Source organism: Coregonus clupeaformis, unplaced genomic scaffold (genome assembly GCF_020615455.1).
Source record: "Coregonus clupeaformis isolate EN_2021a unplaced genomic scaffold, ASM2061545v1 scaf1524, whole genome shotgun sequence".
Taxonomy (NCBI): domain Eukaryota; kingdom Metazoa; phylum Chordata; class Actinopteri; order Salmoniformes; family Salmonidae; genus Coregonus; species Coregonus clupeaformis.
Window position 1 is genome coordinate 82969 of NW_025534978.1, and position 20596 is coordinate 103564.

Below are 20596 nucleotides of genomic sequence, written 5' to 3' on the forward strand. Positions count from 1 at the left end.
TAGTGATGAAGTCATACACAGGAGAGCGCATTCCGGTGTAGGGTGCAGTGTGCGTCAACGTCCAGTACAAAGGTCAAACTACACGACTGAAGATGTCAGTGGTCCAATGTCAGGGTCCCAATCTACTGGGAAGACATTGGATGGCAGTGTTACAACTGGACTGGCGAGGGATGTTCAAAACAATCATGAAGGTCTCAGACAGTGAGTTGTCCAGCACACTAAACGCAGATGTCTTCAAAGACGAACTTGGAAAATTAAAAGAGACTGAAGTGCAAATTCAGGTGGAGCAATCCGTTTGACCACGCTTCTGCAAAAGCCCACCAAGTGCAGTTCGCACTACAACAGAAGGTCGAGGCAGAGCTGGACAGGCTCCAAACCACTGGAATACTCTAACAAATATCTTACTCTGAGTGGGCTGCCCCCATTCTCCCAGTAATTAAGCCTGATGGAAATATCAGGATTTGTGGAGATTACAAGCTAACCGCCAATGTAGCTTCCAGGCTGGAGCAGTACCCACTGCCAAGGATAGAGAAGCTATTCACAAAGCTATTTGGTGGGACATGCTTTTCCAAGATGGACATGTCTCACGCATACCAGCAGTTGGTGCTGGCTGAAGAATCCCGCAAAGTGGTTAGAATAACCACCCACAAGGGGCTGTTTCAGTACACATACCATCCGTTTGGAGTCTCCTCTGCCTGTGCAATCTGTCAAAGAACAATGGAGAATTTGTTAATGGGCACACTGCTGTATACATGGATGATATCCTTATCACCGGTGTCATGGAGGAAGACCACCAAAAAAAAAACTTGAAAGAGAGCTGTCAAGACTGGAGAGCGCAGGGCTTCGCCTGAAGAAATCAAAGTGTGTTTTCCTTGCCTCCGAAGTGGAGTTCTTAGGGCACAAAGTCACCGACAACGGGCTTCAACCCCTGGACAAACAAAGAGCAATCAAAGAGGCCCCAGAACCCAAGGATGTGAGTGAGCTATGGGCCTACCTTACGTAGTTAAACTACCACGGCCACTTGCTTCCTGACCTGGCCTCTGTCCTAGCCCCACTGCAAGAAACATTACCAGTATGCGCATGGACACCACATCGACATCCAAACTGACCATAAGACCCACATGTTAGCTCAATACCAATATGAGTTGCTGTACAGACCGGACACCTCCATTGCCAACGCTGATGGTCTCAGCAGCAGACCGGACACCTCCATTGCCAACGCTGATGGTCTCAGCAGCAGACCGGACACCTCCATTGCCAACGCTGATGGTCTCAGCAGCAGACCGGACACCTCCATTGCCAACGCTGATGGTCTCAGCAGGCTGCCACTCCCAGACATGCCCAAAGACCCCAAATGTCCCCTGGACTGGTGTGCTTGCTGAAACGGCCCCAAACAGCTCCAATAGACCATCGCCAACTGAAGAAATGGACTGTAAGAGACCCTCTTCTCTCCAAAGTCAGCCACTTTGTCCAGGAGCAATGGCATGTCTGCTGTCCTATGGAGGAGTTGCAGACTTATTTTAAAAAGGAGAAACGAACTCTCGGCGGAGGACGGAAATCCTGCTTTAGGGCCTTCGAGTAGTGGTGCCACCACAAGGACGTCAGACTTTACTGGAAGAACTCCACGAGTCGCACCCCAGGAGTATCCAGAATGCCACAGCAAGAGTGCACATGTAGTGGCCGGGATTGGACAAAGCGGTGGAAGAGCAGGTGCAGTCATGTGCTACTTGCCAGCAGGTACGAAATGCTCCAGCACAAGCTCCCATCAGCCCTTGGGAGTGGCCTGGAAAACCCTGCACTCGCATTCACATTGACTATGAAGGGCCTTTCCTCGGGAGATGTTCTTGTTGGCTGTGGATGCTCACTCAAAATGGCTTGAAGTTTTCCCAGTCTGCACTGCAAACTCAGCAACAACAACTGAGCATCTCAGGGACTCATGGTCTTCCCCATACTGTCGTATCAGACAATACAGCCATCTTTATGTGTAGCGACCGATGGTATTCGCCATATCACCTCCGCCCCCTACCACCCTTCCACGAATGGCTTAGTGGAGAGGGCAGTCCAAACAATGAAAAGAGCCCTGGAAAAAAGCAACAGGAGGCACACTGAAAACCAGAGTTTCCTGATTCCTGGCAGCCTACCGCTTTACACCACTGAGATGATGTTTGGCCACCCTGTTCGGACCAGGTGTCAGCACAAGAGTTCTCTGCCCCATTCCTACCAGAACTGGTTAGTTCCCCCTTTTGACTCTGATTAGTTAAAAATATATTCCCCCCTGGTTTGCGTTCCTTTGGGCTTAGTTAAGTATGTTCGGACTAAGGGAGGAGGGATGTGGTAACATTTTTAATTTTTACATTTTAGTCATTTAGCAGACGCTCTTATCCAGTTAGTGAGTGCAGTTTTTTTTTTTTTCATACTGGCCCCCGTAACCTGAGTTATGGGTTAGTTCTATAGGGAGTTGCTGATGTGGACGTAAGCGAGTTAATGCTGTAAAACAGGAAATAAAGAAGTTCAGATTTACCTTCAGAGGGAGTCAATGAGCCTAGCTTTGAGTCTGGTCAAGTTTATAGTAGGCTTCATCAATGTTTATTTTTTAGTATTATCTTTAATAATAGCCAGTGCCTACTCAGCCACTGACCTCACCGCACGTCACACACGTCACACGTGTGTAGAGTTAAAAAAAACTGTTTATTTTTGGGGGTTGTGTAGTAGCAGTTCTATCAAGTATTACTATAGTATTACTCCATCCTAAGGGGTTCTATATGGTCCAGTCCTGTCCAGTCCTATCCGGTCCTATCTGGTTCTGGCCAGTATTCCCTCCCTCCTTCCATCTGCAGTAACCCAGGTGGTGTTTCTGTCCTATTCTATCCGGTTCTGACCAGTTCTATCTGGTTCTAACCAGTATTATCCTCCCTCTGCAGAAACCCAGGTGGTGGTTCTGTCCTGTTCTATCTGGTTCTGACCAGTTCTATCTGGTTCTAACCAGTATTCTCCTCCCTCTGCAAAAACCCAGGTGGTGGTTCTGTCCTGTTCTATCTGGTTCTGACCAGTTCTATCTGGTTCTAACCAGTATTCTCCTCCCTCTGCAGTAACCCAGGTGGTGGTTCTGTCCTGTTCTATCTGGTTCTGACCAGTTCTATCTGGTTCTAACCAGTATTCTCCTCCCTCTGCAGTAACCCAGGTGGTGGTTCTGTCCTGTTCTATCTGGTTCTGACCAGTTCTATCTGGTTCTAACCAGTATTCTCCTCCCTCTGCAGTAACCCAGGTGGTGGTTCTGTCCTGTTCTATCTGGTTCTGGCCAGTTCTATCTGGTTCTAACCAGTATTCTCCTCCCTCTGCAGTAACCCAGATGGTGGTGATGCAGCAGCAGCTGCCTAGAGACGTGCCCAGCCAGATGACGTGTCCCCAGTGTCAGGTCCAGGTTCTGACAGAGACCACATACGTCGCCGGGTGTCTCGCCTGGCTCATCTGTGGAGCCCTCTTCCTATTCTTGTGAGTTGACACACACACATGGGCAGACACACACATGCACATTGACGCACACACACACTCACACACACATTATTTTTAGCTTTTTTCTCTCACACACACTTGCATACAGATTGATACACACGCTGAATATTCTCTCTCTCTCTCTTTGTCCTCTAGGTGCATGATATGCTCTTGCATTCCGTTCTGTGTTGACTCCTGTAAGGACGTAGAGCACCGCTGCCCCAACTGCAAGACAGTGATCCACGTCTACAGACGCATGTGAACAGACCTGGACCAGACACCTGCAACAAACTGATCACACATCCACAACTAGCCCAACCTCGGCCCACAGACACTTCTGCCACAAAGTGATCCTTACCTATAGGAATCTATTCCAGTAGATCCTCTTAGGGAAACTGCTAAACCAGTTGAATGCACCAGGATTTGAAAGACAGTGGGCTTCTGTCTGTCGCTGAAATGACTACTGCAGCACCAGCTTTTCATCTACGTCTACTGTGAATGTGAATGTGGTACAGGGTGTTATTATAGTCAACATTGACTATATCATAAAAATTCAATTTTTGGTCTTAATTTAAGGTTAGGGTTAGGCATTATGGTTAACAGTGTTGTTAAGGTTAGGGTTAGGCATTATGGTTAGCAGTGTGGTTAAGGTTAGGGTTAAAAATCTGATTTGATGACTTTGTAGCTGTGCCAGCTAGTGACCACTCTGCAGAACTGCCTCCAGGGCAAGATTCATGACAATAAATGCCAGCCTGCCCCTAATTAGGGGGAAGAGGTTAAATAATAGACAGCCATACAAATGTACAGTACAAAGACCACGTCTAGTAGGTTTTTATACTGATTGTAATGAAGTTTTTCAATTAAATGGATTTAAACAAAAAGTATTGTTCTTTGCAGTGAATAACGGTAAAGTTTGTTGATTGGTTGTTTGCTTTAATGATTGATGAATGACATAACTTTGACTTTTGAGATGATAATGGTCATAACTCCCGAGTGGCACAGTGGTCTAAGGCACTGCATCGCAGTGCTAGCTGTGCCACTAGAGATCCGCTTGCAACGCCAGGGTTGTGGGTTTGATTCCCACGGGGGGCCAGTATGGAAAAAATAAAATAAAATAAATAATAATAATGTATGAACTCACTAACTGTAAGTCGCTCTGGATAAGAGCGTCTGGGAAATGTAATTGTATTTATTTTAGAAACACACACTCACACATTCCACATGGTGGTGCTATTTCACATGAACCACACCACCTCCAAACCACCTTTAGTGGTGTTAATGATGTAAGTGGATTGGACTAGGCTGATCTGGGCCTGTATTCAAAACTGATCCTAGATCATCAGTGGTTTTTGGAATACGGGCCTTGATCTATATGGTGCTGAGAGGTTCTCTAGCTGGAGAGAGAGAGGAGAGAGAGAGAGAGAGAGAGAGAGAGAGAGAGAGAGAGAGAGAGAGAGAGAGCAAGAGAGAGAGAGACAGAGAAAGAGAGAGAGAGAGAGAGAGACAGAGAAAGAGAGAAGGAGCAGAGAGAGAGCGAGAGCGAGAGCGAGAGCGAGAGAGAGCGAGAGAGAAAGAGAGGGATGGATGGCGAGAAATATATATATATAGAGAGAGAGGGAGAGAGTAATGTATATGGACAAATAAATCACTTCCTGTATTAACTGTTTACAAGTTACTTTAACATCTGAAAACTGCAACATGTTATAAATTAACATAAGTTCCCAAAACCATCCAATCAGCCAATCACTAGTAAGTAAGTGGTTAAGGAGAGGTCAGAGAGGAGAGGATGACCTCAGAATGACCCCACAATGACCTTTGACCTAGAGTAATGTCAAAGCTATTTAGCCCCCTCTACACACGCACACCTACTGTACTGTCTGTGTGTACTGGCGTGAGCTCAATCAAAACCTCAACCTCCCAGCTTTACAAAAAAGACACAGGAGAAAGAGTGGATGAATGGAATGAAATGGAGGGAGAAAAGAAGGGATGGAGGGAGGGGGAAGGGAGGAGTACGGGATGTCCTGTACTTCGCAACCGCAGGGTAATGACGAGGTAATCACCAAGCCAACACTTTATAGACATTATTCTCTCTCTCTCCCTCTCTCTCTCTCCCTCTCTCCCTCTCCATCTGTAGCCTAGTGGGCCAGTCTGGATAGTTTTTTCTTCTTCTGCAGAATGACCATTATTTGGCTAATAATGGGTGCTTGAAGGGAAAAAAAAGGCCAGGTGTGGGGGCCCAGAGGAACAAAAAGGGCCGGTGTGTTAGAAATACCTGGGACAATGTGTGGTCCGTCACTGGCCCCATTCATTCAGGTCATCATGTTGTTACCAGGCAAGTTGACCCATTATTAGACACACTAATCTGCACTGCTGACGCGTGTGTGTGTGTGTGCGTGTGTGTGTGTGTGTGCGTGTGTGTGCGTGTGTGTGTGTGCGTGTGTGTGTCTGTGTGTGTGTGCGTGTGTGTGTGTGCGTGTGTGTGTCTGTGTGTGTGCGTGTGTGTGCGTGTGTGTGTATGTGTGTGTGTGCGTGTGTGTGTATGTGTGTGTGTGTGCGTGTGCGTGTGCGTGTGTGTGTGTGTGCGTGTGTGTGTGCGTGTGTGTGTGTGTGTCTGTGTGCTACTGGAGATGATGTCATGAACCTTCTATGTTTAGCCTCTATTACTGGCATCTATTAAGAACTCTACTGTCTATTCACTAAGACCACTGCTTTTACCTACTCTCTCAGTACAGTACAGGGTCTGGACTAATCAGTACAGTACAGGGTCTGGACTAATCAGTACAGTACAGGGTGACTAATCAGTACAGTACAGGGTCTGGACTAATCAGTACAGTACAGGGTCTGGACTAATCAACAACATCTGACTAATCAGTACAGTACAGGGTCTGGACTAATCAGTACAGTACAGGGTCTGGACTAATCAGTACAGTACAGGGTCTGGACTAATCAGTACAGTACAGGGTCTGGACTAATCAGTACAGTACAGGGTCTGGACTAATCAGTACAGTACAGGGTCTGGACTAATCAGTACAGTACAGGGTCTGGACTAATCAGTACAGTACAGGGTCTGGACTAATCAGTACAGTACAGGGTCTGGACTAATCAGTACAGTACAGGGTCTGGACTAATCAGTACAGTACAGGGTCTGGACTAATCAGTACAGTACAGGGTCTGGACTAATCAGTACAGTACAGGGTCTGGACTAATCAGTACAGTACAGGGTCTGGACTAATCAGTACAGTACAGGGTCTGGACTAATCAAGCTTCTCAGAGTAGGAGTGCTGATCTAGGATCAGATCCCCCCAGTCCATGTAATGTAATTCACACACACACACACACACACACACACACACACACACACACACACACACACACACACACACACACACACACACACACACACACACACACACACACACACTGTCACAGAGTGGGGATTACCCCCATGTCAGTATAAGGAGAAAGCAGCAGGCTGAGTCATGGCGTTTCACTGTTAAATAACATGTTGTCTCAGTCCCAAATGGCACCCTATTCCCTATGTAGTGCACTAGGGCCCATAGGGCTCTGGTTTAAAGTAGTGCACTACACAGGGAATAGGGTGCCATTTGGGAATTAACCACTCACTAAACTAAGGAGACAGCGCTTACGTGGACCTGACATTCACCTGTGTTTAGGACTCCTCTATGGTCAGCATACCTGCTATAGCTGCCTTCTGGTTTTACCCTTTGATTGTATTCTTCTGAAGATGTTTCACATTGCGTTGAATATAGGTCTCTGTTTATAGGTCTCTGCTAAGAGGCTTTACCGTGCACCCTATTCCCTATATAGTGTACTACCTTTGCTGTGCTTGGCCAGCCTGTGTTGTAACTTGTCCTTGAAACCTTCTGCCAGGAGGAGACAGAAGGCGGAAGAGGAAGAGAACGTGGGATGGATTATTCATCTATTCATATGGGATCGTAAACCGTTGATTAATTGATTGAATGTATTTGGGGGCGGCAGGTAGCCTAGCAGTTAAGAGCGTTGGACCAGCAACCAAAGGGTTGTTGGTTCGAATCCCCGAGATTACTAGGTGAAAAAATCTGTCGATGTGCCCTTGAGCAAGTCACTTAACCCTAATTACTCCTGTAAATCGCTCTGGATAAGAGCGTCTGCTAAATGACTAACATGTAAAATGTAAATCATTAAATGCCGAAGGCTGCTGCAGTTGGAAGGAACCAACATTAAAGACCGGTCTGATTATATACTTTATTATTGCATTGTGAAAGTGATAGAAGTTGAGGAATCTCTGGATACTGAATTGATAGAAGTTGAGAAATCTCTGGATACTGAACTATTGACCTCTGTATGGAGGAAGACCAGAGCGGTGTTAATGCACTTCTGACAGTGGGTGAGCAGAGAGCAGTGCTTGCTTGGAAGTAGCATTGCAGCATCCCTGTGAGTGCCTCAAGCCAACAGCTGCAACCAAGTTGCTGTTTACATCCCCCGCAAATGTATAGAGAGAGAGAGAGAGAGAGAGAGAGAGAGAGAGAGAGAGAGAAAGGGAGAGAGAGAGAAAGACAGAGAGAACTTTTAGTCAGGTTTGTTATATTTGACTATGTGGAGGAGTGAAGTCAAGCTTGCACCTGACACTTTTTTGGAGTACTCATAGCGCGCTATAGGATTGCCAAAACAATGATGTGATATAACGTGATACCATTGGAAAATAACGGAAACGCACCAGAGAGATGCCGCCAGAGGGAGTGATTTTAACGGACCTAATAACCGCCACAGCTCGCGCCACCGGGGACCGGATGGAATACAAACGGAATAGTCTATGAGTAGAAGTGACTCACCTTTTATAAAGTCCGTTATTTATGGTGAGCGTACGATCCGCTGTGCTACAGCACGTCAACACGTCAGATAACGGTCACCTTGTCCTCGCCTGTAAATGAAGAAGATCTTAAATTAGCCTGCTGAACAAACATCGTCAAACTAAAAAAGGACCCAAGATGAATTATGCGGTTTGGATACCGACTATGTGGGACTAGAGATGTGACTTCTCTCCTTTTTTGAAGTCATAAAAGTTATCAAGTAACCTAACGGAACACTCAACTAAGCTCTCAAGGTGAGTTCAGTTCACCATAATTGAAAATGGTTCAAATGAATATTTCAATGATTAATATACATAGTAAGTGTATGGATTATTGCTGTTTTTGGTGTCAAATGTAAAGACTGATAGCTTAATTACAACTTTTTAATAGCCCCTATCTGTAGCCCCGCCCCGCACCATGATACCTTTTTAACAAAAGAAAGCATTTTCTGTTGTCTTCCAATGTTGAACGTGTGTGTGTGTGTGTGTGTGTGTGTGTGTGTATGTATACTTGTCACTCAGCCTGTGTTGTGAGAACCCAGCATTACATGTATATAGGCCAACCCACTTGGCTGCTCGTTACTATGGGAACCGTGGCCCTGGCTGGCTCAGGCTGAGTGGGCTGCTGAGGGCTGTGCTGTGTGTGTGTGTGTACATGAGCTTCCAAGATGGAGAAAGGACATTACATAATAATTATATATTTGTGAAATGAAAGATGTACCAGGAACAGTTAGTTCCCTCTAGCAGGAACTCATTCAACAGTCTGTTATGCTCCTGTACTGAATAATACAATGACTAAACAAGTGATAGCAAGAGACAGGCCATTTTGGTGCTGTGTTCTGGACATGATTCAGTAACAACGTTTTCCTTCTCTCTCTCTCTCTCTCTCTCTCTCTCTCTCTCTCTCTCTCTCTCTCTCTCTCTCTCTCTCTCTCTCTCTCTCTCTCTCTCTCTCTCTCTCTCTCTCTCTCTCTCTCTCTCTCTCTCTCTCTCTCTCTCTCTCTCTCTCTCTCTCTCTCTCTCTCTCTCTCTCTCTCTCGCTCTCTCTCTCTCAGATGGCCCTCAGTCCCGTCCTCCTCTTCCTCCTCTCTCTGATTGGCTGCGGCCACTCCCAGGATGACATCATCGACCCCGGCCTGGCCCCTCCCCCTCCTCTGGGTTGCGGTGTGAACGTGGACCCCGTCTACCGGACGCTGTGTGACCTGGAGTCTGTGTGGGGGGTGGTGTTGGAGGCCGTGGCCTGTGGTGGAGCCATCACCTCCCTGGTCCTCTCCGTGGTTCTCCTAGCCAAGCGTCACTCCGTCCTTGACCCAGATCGGCGCTCCGGCCTGGGGCCTCTTCTCCTCCTGCTGGCCTCCCTCCTAGCTCTCTTCACCCTGTCCCTGGCCTTCCTTGTGGGGCGTACTGAGACCCTGTGTGTGGTCCGCCGGGTCCTCTGGGGCCCGCTGTTCGCCCTGTGCTTCTCCTGCCTCCTGGCCCAGGTGGTGCGGTTGAAGAGGCTGGTGTCTGGAAAGTCTAGCCCCAAAGGGAGCTCCCTGGCTGGGCTTGGCGTGATCCTGGCCCTGGTCCAGGGGATCATCTCTGGAGAGTGGCTGCTGCTGACAGTGGTGAGGGAGGGCCACGGGGCCTGCGACTACCCACCGTTAGACTTTGCCCTGGTTTGCAGCTACGCCCTGGGGCTGCTCCTGACCGCGCTGGGCCTCTCCCTGGCTGTGGTGCTGTGTGGAGGGACGGGGAGAGGACGAGGCAGAGGAGGGGAGCGACGGAGGGTGCGAGCGGCGTTAGAAGTGTAACGCCGCATGGCTCTTCCTGTCCTGCCTGGCGTCCCTGTTGCTATGGGTCTCCTGGCTTGTGCTCTATCTCTATGGCGACGCTGCGTTGAGGGGGGCGCGGTCGGGTGGCGGGGGAGGGCGGCGACCGGACTGGGATGAGCCGGTGTTGGCGGTTGCCTTGGTGGCACAAGGCTGGATCCTCCTGTTATTTCACGCTATCCCAGAAGCCCACCTGTGTCTGAGGGACCCGCCAGCCCCCCAGCCAGCACGACTACTTTGATACCAGTCAGCCCCTGCAGCCCTGCTTCCAACAGGAGGTGCCATTACCTACACACACACTTACACACAGGCCCTACGCAGATAACCAGGCCTACTCTATCGAGGAGCACAGCGCAGGTATACTGTGTGTGTGTGTGTGTTGGTTGTGTGAAAGGCTATGTGTGGGTTTATGCAAATATTGTGTACATGCAAAAAGGTTTAAGTCTAAATAGAAGGATTGTCTACAGAAAAAAAACTAACTATTATTATTGTACAGTGAAACCTGGCTAGTAACACTCCCTTTATTTGTGTTTGCTCTCTCCCTGGGTGGTGTCTCAGCACTGAGAGGTGGGTCGTACCATAACGGACACGAGGGGATGCGTCCTGGGATCCCCTTCAGAGGCCACATGTACCAGCCCACTGAGATGGCCCTGGTCATGAACGGAGGAACGGTCAGTGTGTCTTATCTCACACACACAAACACACAAGCACCCATGTACATATTAAATTATTGGTTAGAGCCCTGAGTGCTGATTGGCTGAAAGCCGTGGTATATCAGACCGTATACCACGGGTATGACAAAACATTTATTTTTACTGCTCTAATTATGTTGATAACCAGTTTATAATAGCAATAAGGAACCTCAGGGGGTTGTGATATATGGCCAATATACCACGGCTAAGGGCTGTATCCAGGCACTCCACGTTGCGTCGTGCTTAAGAACAGCCCTTAGCTGTGGTATATTGGCCATATACCACACCTCCTCGTACCTTATTGCTTAATTATATTATCTTATATTATTACATACTACCTCAACTACCTCTTACCCCAGTACACTGACTCGGTACCTGTATTCCTTGTATATAGCCTGTATATAGCGTTGCTATTGTTTTTTATTGCGTTACTGTTTTATTTTTATCTATTTGCAAATGTTCTTACTTTTTAACTGCATTGTTGGGAAAGGGCTTGTAAGTCAGCATTTCACGGTAAAGTTTACACTTGTTGTATTGGGCGCATGTGACAAATAATATTTGATTTGATTTGATTTGACACATACACACATATACACACACACTAACCACTTGTCTGTCTGTAACAGATGCCTTCTGCTCCGGTGAACTACACAGGGAGACAGCTGTGGTGAGAGGGGAACCTTGGAACCGGTCTCCACGGCAACACGACATATTATGGTTCCGGAATGCTCCGGAATGTTTCCAAATGTCACTCATAACCCCATCAATGCCTCTACCTCACCTCACCATTGTCTGTACAAAGCACTGCAACAAGCAAGTTACCCCCAGCCACAGATCTAGGATCAGCTCACCCTACCTTTTTATACACTTTGGTCATTGAGAGGCAAAGGGAAAAACTGATTTGAGATCAGTGCTCACAAGAAATGTCATTCCAGGTTTGACTGCACGAGATTCAGAGACGGGTAACAAAGACATTGCCTGCCCTTCCTAAGCCATGCAGACTGGAATATATCCCCAATGACGATGATGAACGTCAAGCTCGCTCAGTGAACAGTTATTGGTTGCGTCCCAAATGGCACCGGCTCTGGTCAAAAGTAGTGCACTACATAGGGAATAGGGTTCCATTTGGGACAGATACTAATGTGTTGGAATATTTTTAGCTTTTCTGTTTTGTTGTTTTAAAAAGGTGGGGGGGGGGGGGCATATATGACACACCAGGTACAGGAGAACAGTGGCCACGTCCCAAATGGAACCCTATTGCCTATAAAGTGCACTACTTTCGCCAGAGCCCTATGTCCTGGTTCTGGTTAAAAGTAGTGCATTATATAAGGAATAGGGTTCCATTCGGGAGGCATTCAGTATTTATGTAAATTCCATCCATCCACCATGCTCACTAACCTCGCCTGCCCACTCATGTTCTCTACAGACTGTGAGCTGTGTCTGAAATGGCAACCTATTTCCTATTTAGTGCACTACTTTTGACCAGGGACCATAGGGCTCTGATCAAAAGTAGTGCACTATGTAGGGAATGGGGTGCTATTTGGGATGTAGCCCACGAGAGTTGCTCCTATCGATGATGATTATGACTATTTAGATATGTAGGGAGACATAAACAGTGTATTTTCTAAGACTCTTAAGTTTTGTGTTTGGTCTACCAGAGTTGTTGTGATTAAGCACTTTATTAAGTTCATCTCTGCTGTCACTATTTGAGATATAACGTTTGTGTGGCATATTTCTATGATGAATGTTATGATGGTGAAATTGAATGTATTGGTATTGGTGTCACAAACGAGGTACTCTATTTTTGGTGTGGTTCTATGATATCAGTAGTTTTGGTATGGGGTTGTTGTAACACATTTGGAGAGTTTTTAACAGGGAGTGCAATATCAGTATGATTATATGGCAGACTAGACAGTATATTAATTAATGGTACGATCTGTACCTCATACTAACATTATATATTTCAGAGACTTCTTCTTTGCTCTTTCTGTGTTTTATCTCCCAAAACTCCTTGTCCTTGATTGGACTAATCGGCTGCCTCTTAATCCCTATGGTGCTCTAACCTTGGACTAACCCATTTAGGGAAACTGATAGGGGGGATTGGTATTAGTGGCTTTACTGTGACCAGTCGTGTACTCCTGTATAAGGCTATTATATTATCATCCTATGTGTTGATACAGAGGAGGGCTTGGTTGGTTGTCTCCTAAACACAATTCTCACACAAACTCAATGAAATAAAATATTGTCTATAGATTAAACTGTTTGGATCAACGCACTATTGAGGTGTCTGTAGAAGGCTTTGGAGCATGCAAATCTGAAGGCGGAACCGTTTCTATATTAAACTGGTTGGCAGGTTTATTTTGCTTCTATCTAAAATGACAGGTTGTTTGCATTTTAACATGATATACCTTGCAGCGACCTTGTTGTCTTGGCAACAGTACGTAGCATTCAAAGTACAAAACAGAAAAGGTTCCAAACCTACATGTAGGCTTAGGGCTTCTATCTATCTTTGGTAAAAGCCACTGGCATGGTAAGTGACTGTCGTGAGCTGACAGTTCTAATAAGCTACAGGCTTAGCTACTCTAGCATCCTAAATGGCACCCTATTCCCTATGTAGTGCACTACTTTTGACCACAGCCCTATGGGCAAAAGTAGTGCACTATATAGGGAATAGGGTGCCATACGGGACGTAGCCATAGTAACAGCTAGGCTACAGCACCCTAACGCCCTCTGCTGTTGGTTGCAGAGTCTATTTCGGTTCCATAAGCTAGAGATAAGTTTCAAGTTTCAAGTTTTAATGTCACAGGACAGTGAAATACCTTTCTTGCCCGGCTCTAACCTCAACAATGCAGTAATCAATAACAATGTAATACTGAGAATAACAAGGTAGAACAAAAACACACACTAAATAAGAAATAAGAAGAACATGATAAAGTAAGTAAGCGTTTATTTTCATTTTGATGTGTAAATATTTGTATGAACATAACAAGATTCAACAACTGAGACATAAACTGAACAAGTTCCACAGACATGTGACTAACAGAAATTGAATAATGTGTCCCTGAACAAAGGGGGGGTCAAAATCAAAAGTAACAGTCAATATCTGGTGTGGCCACCAGCTGCATTAAATACTGCAGTGCATCTCCTCCTCATGGATACACTAGATGTGCCAGTTCTTGCTGTGAGATGTTACCCCAGACATTTCTGGGGGGAATGGCCCAAGCCCTCAACCTCCGATCCAACAGGTCCCAAACGTGCTCAATGGGATTGAGATCCGGGCTCTTCACCGGCTATGGTAGAACACTGACATTCCTGTCTTGCAGGAAATCACACACAGAACGAGCAGTATGGCTGGTGGCATTGTCATGCTGGAGGGTCATGTCAGGATGAGCCTGCATGAAGGGTACCACATGAGGGAGGAGGATGTCTTCCCTGTAACGCACAGCTTTGAGATTGCCTGCAATGACAACAAGCTCAGTCCGATGATGCTGTGACACACCGCCCCAGACCATGACGGACCCTCCACCTCCAAATCGATCCCGCTCCAGAGTACAGGCCTTGGTGTAACGCTCATTCCTTCGACGATAAACGCGAATCCGACCATCACCCCTGGTGAGACAAAACCGTGACTTGTCAGTAAAGAGCACTTTTTGCCAGTCCTGTCTGGTCCAGCGACGGTGGGTTTGTGCCCATAGGCGACGTTGTTGCTGGTGATGTCTGGTGAGGACCTGCCTTACAACAGGCCTACAAGCCCTCAGTCCCTCTCAGCCTATTGCGGACAGTCTGAGCACTGATGGAGGGATTGTGCGTTCCTGGTGTAACTCGGGCAGTTGTTGTTGCCATCCTGTACCTGTCCCACAGGTGTGATGTTCGGATGTACCGATCCTGTGCAGGTGTTGTTACACGTGGTCTGCCACTGCGAGGACGATCAGCTGTCCCTCCTGTCTTCCTGTAGCGCTGTCTTCGGCGTCTCACAGTACGGACATTGCAATTTATTGCCCTGGCCACATCTGCAGTCCTCATGCCTCCTTGCAGCATGCCTAAGGCACGTTCACGCAGATGAGCAGGGACCCTGGGCATCTTTCTTTTGGTGTTTTTCAGAGTCAGTAGAAAGGCCTCTAGTGTCCTAAATTTTCATAACTGTGACCTTAATTGCCTACCGTCTGTAAGCTGTTAGTGTCTTAATGACGTTCCACAGGTGCATGCTCATTAATTGTTTATGGTTCATTGAACAATAATAATAATAATATGCCATTCACAGACGCTTTTATCCAAAGCGACTTACAGTCATGTGTGCATACATTTTTATGTATGGGTGGTCCCGGGGATCGAACCCACTACCCTGGCGTTACAAGCGCCATGCTCTACCAATTGAGCTACAGAGGACCTGTGTTTAAACAGTGTTTAAACCCATTACAATGAAGATCTGTGAAGTTATTTGGATTTTTACGAATTATCTTTGAAAGAGGGTCCTGAAATAGGTCAGGGGGCGTGCCGTGGATGTTTGTTGCTAGGGACGCATGAGGACGATTACTATGGAAGGGAATCTGACAGTATTTCCGGGTCAAGAAGCAGTATACAGCACTGGTGTACACAGGTTTCCACGTGAGTCTTCAAAGTAAGTAAACTTTAATGCCGTTATTTCTAAATATTGAATCATGAAACGTTCAAGTAGTTTTCCAGAGCGAATTGCTGTGTTCACCCGTTGCAAAGTGTTTTATCACCGGTGACAGTTATTTGGCCAGCTAACATAGCAAGCAAACGCTAACACCACGCACACATTCAATCGATGCTTCTTGCTAGCATAACTTGATTTACACTGATCAAGTTCTTTAGTAAACTACATTATAACCTAGGCAAGTAGACTGGTAACATGTTATTGTTTTGTATACCTTACCTGCGTTAGCTGAACTGGCTGTGTTTGATTCTGCAGACGGCTTTTCATGACGAAGTGGTTTTCGTGTCTGAGAAGACCGGAAGATACAACACCGCTGAGAAGATCTTTATTGATCAGGTAGCTAACGTTAGATGAGATCACCATAAAATAAATCCCGCCATCAATTGATCATTCGTTGATAAATTCACATCAACAATCATCAATTGATCACCAGTCAGTGTATGCGAATCACTGATTTTAGACACCTTCCTCCACATGTGCTGAGATTGGCTGCCAATTTGAATAGACAACATATGAAACATAGTACTGTAGCCAACAGCTACTGTAAAAGTGTACTGTTAGTTCATAATCCAAGCTTTATCCTCTGTAGGCTCAACGTCTGGCCCTACAGAGGGAGATAGACAAGGAATCCCAGCCCACGGTATCAGTCAGATCACTGGTTTGTATCTGGTTCTGTGTTGCTCTCCAAAATGACACTAGCTTCGTCCAAAATCCTATCCCCTATTTAGTGCACCACTTTTGAACCAGGACACATCAGGTCAGAAGTAGGGCACTATATAGAAAATAGGGTGCCATTTAGGGGACCCAATATCAATACTGTGTTCACTTTAAACCTAAAATGCATTCTCTACTATGTCCTTTGAAGTGACTGCTTCCTTTTTAACAGTAATAATATTGTGGGATGTTTGTTTTTCTCAGATGGTCCGAGCCGACACTGGCAACAAGATGGTTACCATGAAGAAGAAGAACAAGAACAGTGGGAAGGACACCCACACTGAGGAAGAGATCTCAGAAAACACTTCCGTAAACCTGGGGAATAACGAAGGAGTGAAGAGGAAAAAGAAGAAGAAAGCAGAGACTCCGGTAGAAGAAGAGCAGGTGTCTTCCAATGGGGATGGAGGGAATACGGAAGGAGAGCAGGAGAAAAGGAAAGTAAAGAAGAAGAAGAAGTTGTTGGCGGGGTCTGGGACCGACACCAACGGTGAGGAAGCCATGACTACCGGAAATGATGGAGGGAGCGGACAGAAGAAGAAAAAGCAGAAAGGTGCTAACACTGTTAAAACGGAGGACGAGGCAGAACAGAGTGAATTAAAGGAGGAGAAAGGAGGAGTGGAAAATGGGCAGAAGCTGAAAAAAAAGAAGAAGCTCTCTCCGGCAGAAGAGACGGAGGTCAGCGTTGTCCAGGTAGAGGAAGGAGAGGTGGTAGTAATGAAGAAAGGCAAGAAAAAGAAGGGAAAAACAGAGGAAGAAAAGAAAGAAGTGAAAAAGATCCCTAAAGCTGCTGAACCAACTGAGGGGAGTCAGGAGGAAGAAGAGGGGGAGACGAAGAAGAAGGGTAAGAAGAAAGGAGAGACAAAAGAGAAAGGGAGCGGAGAGGCAGAGAAAGAAATGGTAGTAAAGAAGAAGAAGAAGAAGGAGCATCGGCAGAGGCTACAGTAGCAGTACGGGAGGAGGAGGAACAGAATAACACCAAGAAGAAGAAGAAGAAGCCCAGGTCCACCAGCAGCGCTGCAGACAACACCATAGACACTGAGACGGAAGGAAAGGAGGAGAGCAAGATGAAGAAGGAGAGAAAGGCCTCTGCACCAACAGAGGAGGAGGATGTGATCGCGGTGGACGAGGGGAAGCCCAAACGGAAGAAAAGGAAAAAGGTGGATACGAAAGGAGGAGAGGAACAGGCGGAGGACAGAGAGAGCGAGGGAAAGAAAAAGAAGGTGAAGAAGAGCTCGTCTGAGGTAGAGACGGAAATGGAGGACAGCACCCTTCACAAGAAAGGGAAGAAGAAAGGAGAGACTCCGGAGAAGGGGAAAGGGAAAAATAAGATAAAGGTGGAGAGCTGCGCCCCTGAAGACCAGGAGGTGGGTCAGAGGTTAAGGGTCAGAGGTTAAGAGGTTATCAAATCATGGGGCTCCTTCAGCAGGGTACAACGTTGTGGAACGTTCAGATAGAAATATGTGATGTAGAACAAACATGTCTCTCTGACATGTAGAATGAGGAATCATGTCAGCTCTATTCATGACATTTCTAACTGAAACGGTTCACAATGATTGCCTACTGAAGGTGGCCCTGATTCTAGAGCCATTTGAAAGGGGTGTCCTTGTTGAAAGTATTGTAAAAAGCATGCGCTGACCAACACCCAAAAATGCTGGAGGTGCTGACTAACAGAATAGTAAACTGTAAAACTAATATGCTCCCAACAATTTAAAGTGTTGACTTTCTTACTTTATATTTTACAGTTAAAGGTATTAAAACAGGGACAGTATTACTATTTGTTTGAATGTCTGCAGTTGTCTGATACTTTGTTGTTTTGCTCCAACCCCCCAGAGGGACCAGAAGGATGTGGTCTTCCTGTCAGAGACCAGGGGAAACGCCTTCGAGATCAATATTGATCAGGTAGATCGCTAACAACCCTTTAGATCTATTTGGATCCATTTGATTCCACTGTCCAGTCCACCAATCCAAGTCTCCATTCCATCCCTCTATCACTGTGAGAAAGAAAAGTAATTTCTTCCTGGTCTGAATTAAACATTGTATATTGATTTTGTAACTATTTCTGAATAAAATATGAATGCATTATATTATACAAATGCTTATTAGTGAATGCTGTTGTCATTGATTAACACAATGCTGCAGTCAAACATGCTGGACACACACCAACCAATATAAATGCTCTATACTGATTAAGTAATACCATTGGTCTGTGTCAGGGATACTCCCAAGTGATTGCAAAGTAATTCTGCTCTTTTGCCAATAATCAGATCAGATCTTTTGCCAATAATTGGGCAAAAAATCAGATGGGTTGCCTGTGTAAACGCAGCCTTTGAAGCACACATGGATTTGAGTCTTTAAAAAAAAACTAGGAGTACAGTAAAGAGAATCACCAACCACATGTATAGACTGACATGGAGTATATGTTGTGTACTATATAACATGGACTAGAGTATATGTTGTGTACTATATAACATGGACTATAAGAGTATATGTTGTGTACTATATAACATGGACTATAGAGTATATGTTGTGTACTATATAACATGGACTATAGAGTATATGTTGTGTACTATATAACATGGACTATAGAGTATATGTTGTGTACTATATAACACGGCCTTCATATAAAATGATGGTCCTATTATATTCCATAGGGGAGACGCCTGGCCCTGCAGAATGAGATCGACAAGGAGTCCAACCCAGTCCAACTCAAAGCAGCACCGGTACCATCGGTCAGTACTCTTATGATGTCAGGACACCAAGGTGTATCCCAAATTTGGGACGCATACCAACTCTTCTCTGTTACAAAACATTGTCAAATATAAACATTACATTATAAATCATAAAAATTACAATCATTATGTCTAATATAAACATTACAATATAAATCAGAAATATTACATTGTTCTTCTCCCCAGAGTTTGGGCCAGTGGGGCACCGCCCAGTTTGACAGTTCCGACCAACAAAATAAGTTCCTGCGGTTGATGGGCGGCTTCAAGAAGGGCGGGAAGCCAATGACAGCGAGCGGTGCAACGGGAGGGCGGGCCAACATGGCGCTGACGAAAGACGGACAGAAGAGCTTGCAGCAAGGCCTCCTGGGGGAATTCGAACGCGCTCAGTCGCGCCGCATGGACTTCACGGGAAGGGGGGTGGGACTTGGGTTCTCGGCGCCGTCCAATAAGAAGTTCTCGATCGACATCAACGCAACCCGATCGGTGCGCTTTGATGACTGAGTCGGGACAGACCCTCGAGTGTGTGTGTGTAGCCTCCAAAACGGATTTGGATGAGTGTGTGTGCACCTTTTCTCTTGCAGGGTCTTGGGAGTGGGAGTGTGCCTGTGGGAATGTGGTGTGTATGAATGTGTGTGTATATATATATATATATACACTGAACAAAAATATAAACGCAACAATTTCAACGATTTTACTGAGTTACAGTTCATATAAGGAAATCAGTCAATTTAAATAAATTCACTAGGCCCTAATCTATGGATTTCACATGATTGGGCAGGGGCACAGCCATGGATGGGCCTGGGAGGGCATAGGCCCACCCACTGGGGAGCTAGGCCCAGTCAATCAGAATGAGCTTTTCCCCACAAAAAAAGCTTTATTACAGACAGAAATACTCAAGTTTCATCAGCTGTCCGGGTGGCTGGTCTCAAGACGATCCCGCAGGTGAAGACGTCGAATGTCGAGGTCCTGGGCTGGCGTGGTTACACGTGATCTGCGGTTGTGAAGCCGGTTGGACAAACTGCCAAATTCTAAAAAATTGGAGGCGGCTTATGGTAGAGAAATGAACATTCAATTCTCTGGCAACAGCTCTGGTGGACATTCCTGCAGTCAGCATGCCAATTGCACGCGCCCTCAAAACTTGAGATATCTGTGGCATTGTGGTGAGAAAACAGCACATTTTAGAGTGGCCTTTTATTGTCCCCACCACAAGGTGCACCTGTGTAATGATCATGCGGTTTAATCAGCTTCTTGATATGCCACACCTGTCAGGTGAATAGATTATCTTGGCAAAGGAGAAATGCTCACTAACAGGGATGTAAACACATTTGTGCACAATGAGAGAAATGAAGCTTTTTGTGCGTATGGAACATTTCAGGGATCTTTTATTTCAGCTCATGAAACCAACACTCTACATGTTGCGTTTTATATTTTTGTTCAGTATACACGAGTACTGTGCACCAAGTGTGACTGATTGGTCTATAAAAAGCTTGACATAAAAATGCTGACATTGATGGAACTGAAAGCTGCACCTACCAACCTGTGGGATCAATGAGAGCGGAGCTGTGTTGGTCTTCTGAATGGTCCATTATGATGTAATGCTTCATGGCTGTATGATATGAGAATGTTGTTGG

At 45.9% G+C, this 20596-nt stretch overlaps 4 protein-coding genes across 6 annotated transcripts; all 4 read left to right on the plus strand.

The window, feature by feature from the left end:
- The first annotated feature begins 1121 nt into the window (after positions 1 to 1121).
- Positions 1122 to 4367, plus strand: LOC123481330 (lipopolysaccharide-induced tumor necrosis factor-alpha factor homolog). Its single transcript, XM_045218360.1, has 3 exons — positions 1122 to 1369; positions 3229 to 3492; positions 3649 to 4367. Exons 1-3 carry the CDS (start codon positions 1122 to 1124, stop codon positions 3752 to 3754), a joined length of 618 nt encoding a protein of 205 aa, XP_045074295.1. The 3' UTR covers positions 3755 to 4367.
- A 4040-nt stretch (positions 4368 to 8407) lies between these two features.
- LOC121534321 (G-protein coupled receptor family C group 5 member B) lies at positions 8408 to 11972 on the plus strand. Its single transcript, XM_041840971.2, is given in 6 exon segments — positions 8408 to 8596; positions 9397 to 10119; positions 10121 to 10356; positions 10358 to 10509; positions 10711 to 10823; positions 11471 to 11972. Coding segments are annotated over 5 exon segments (1269 nt in total). The 5' UTR covers positions 8408 to 8596; the 3' UTR covers positions 11516 to 11972.
- Positions 11973 to 15381: 3409 nt separating this feature from the next.
- On the plus strand, positions 15382 to 17187 carry LOC121534319 (protein MNN4). 3 transcript variants are annotated; one of them, XM_045218361.1, is made up of 4 exons: positions 15382 to 15462; positions 15778 to 15858; positions 16112 to 16180; positions 16441 to 17187. In XM_045218361.1, exon 4 carries the CDS (start codon positions 16441 to 16443, stop codon positions 17179 to 17181), a length of 741 nt encoding a protein of 246 aa, XP_045074296.1. In that variant the 5' UTR covers positions 15382 to 15462; positions 15778 to 15858; positions 16112 to 16180; the 3' UTR covers positions 17182 to 17187. The 3 variants fall into 3 exon arrangements, with proteins under 3 accessions (XP_045074296.1, XP_045074297.1, XP_045074298.1); XM_045218362.1 differs by lacking the exon at positions 16112 to 16180; XM_045218363.1 differs by lacking the exons at positions 15778 to 15858; positions 16112 to 16180 and having other exon boundaries at positions 15414 to 15462.
- Positions 17187 to 19634, plus strand: LOC121560297 (lysine-rich nucleolar protein 1-like). Its single transcript, XM_041873304.2, has 4 exons — positions 17187 to 17600; positions 18067 to 18135; positions 18888 to 18965; positions 19152 to 19634. The coding sequence occupies exons 1-4, from the start codon at positions 17301 to 17303 to the stop codon at positions 19464 to 19466; spliced, it is 762 nt and encodes a 253-aa protein (XP_041729238.2). The 5' UTR covers positions 17187 to 17300; the 3' UTR covers positions 19467 to 19634.
- Positions 19635 to 20596: the final 962 nt, after the last annotated feature.

What these genes read in the sequence shown, in the direction of transcription:
- LOC121560297 (XM_041873304.2), top strand. Translation starts at nt 17,301, where the DNA reads ATGAAGAAGGAGAGAAAGGCCTCTGCACCAACAGAGGAGGAGGATGTG. An exon ending in GCGCCCCTGAAGACCAGGAG is followed by an intron (nt 17,601 to 18,066) that starts GTGGGTCAGAGG and finishes CCAACCCCCCAG; the next exon opens with AGGGACCAGAAGGATGTGGT. An exon ending in AAGCAGCACCGGTACCATCG is followed by an intron (nt 18,966 to 19,151) that starts GTCAGTACTCTT and finishes TCTTCTCCCCAG; the next exon opens with AGTTTGGGCCAGTGGGGCAC.
- LOC121534319 (XM_045218361.1), top strand. Translation starts at nt 16,441, where the DNA reads ATGGTCCGAGCCGACACTGGCAACAAGATGGTTACCATGAAGAAGAAG.
- LOC123481330 (XM_045218360.1), top strand. Translation starts at nt 1,122, where the DNA reads ATGTTAGCTCAATACCAATATGAGTTGCTGTACAGACCGGACACCTCC. An exon ending in CCCAAATGTCCCCTGGACTG is followed by an intron (nt 1,370 to 3,228) that starts GTGTGCTTGCTG and finishes AGTTCTATCTGG; the next exon opens with TTCTAACCAGTATTCTCCTC. An exon ending in GGAGCCCTCTTCCTATTCTT is followed by an intron (nt 3,493 to 3,648) that starts GTGAGTTGACAC and finishes TTTGTCCTCTAG; the next exon opens with GTGCATGATATGCTCTTGCA.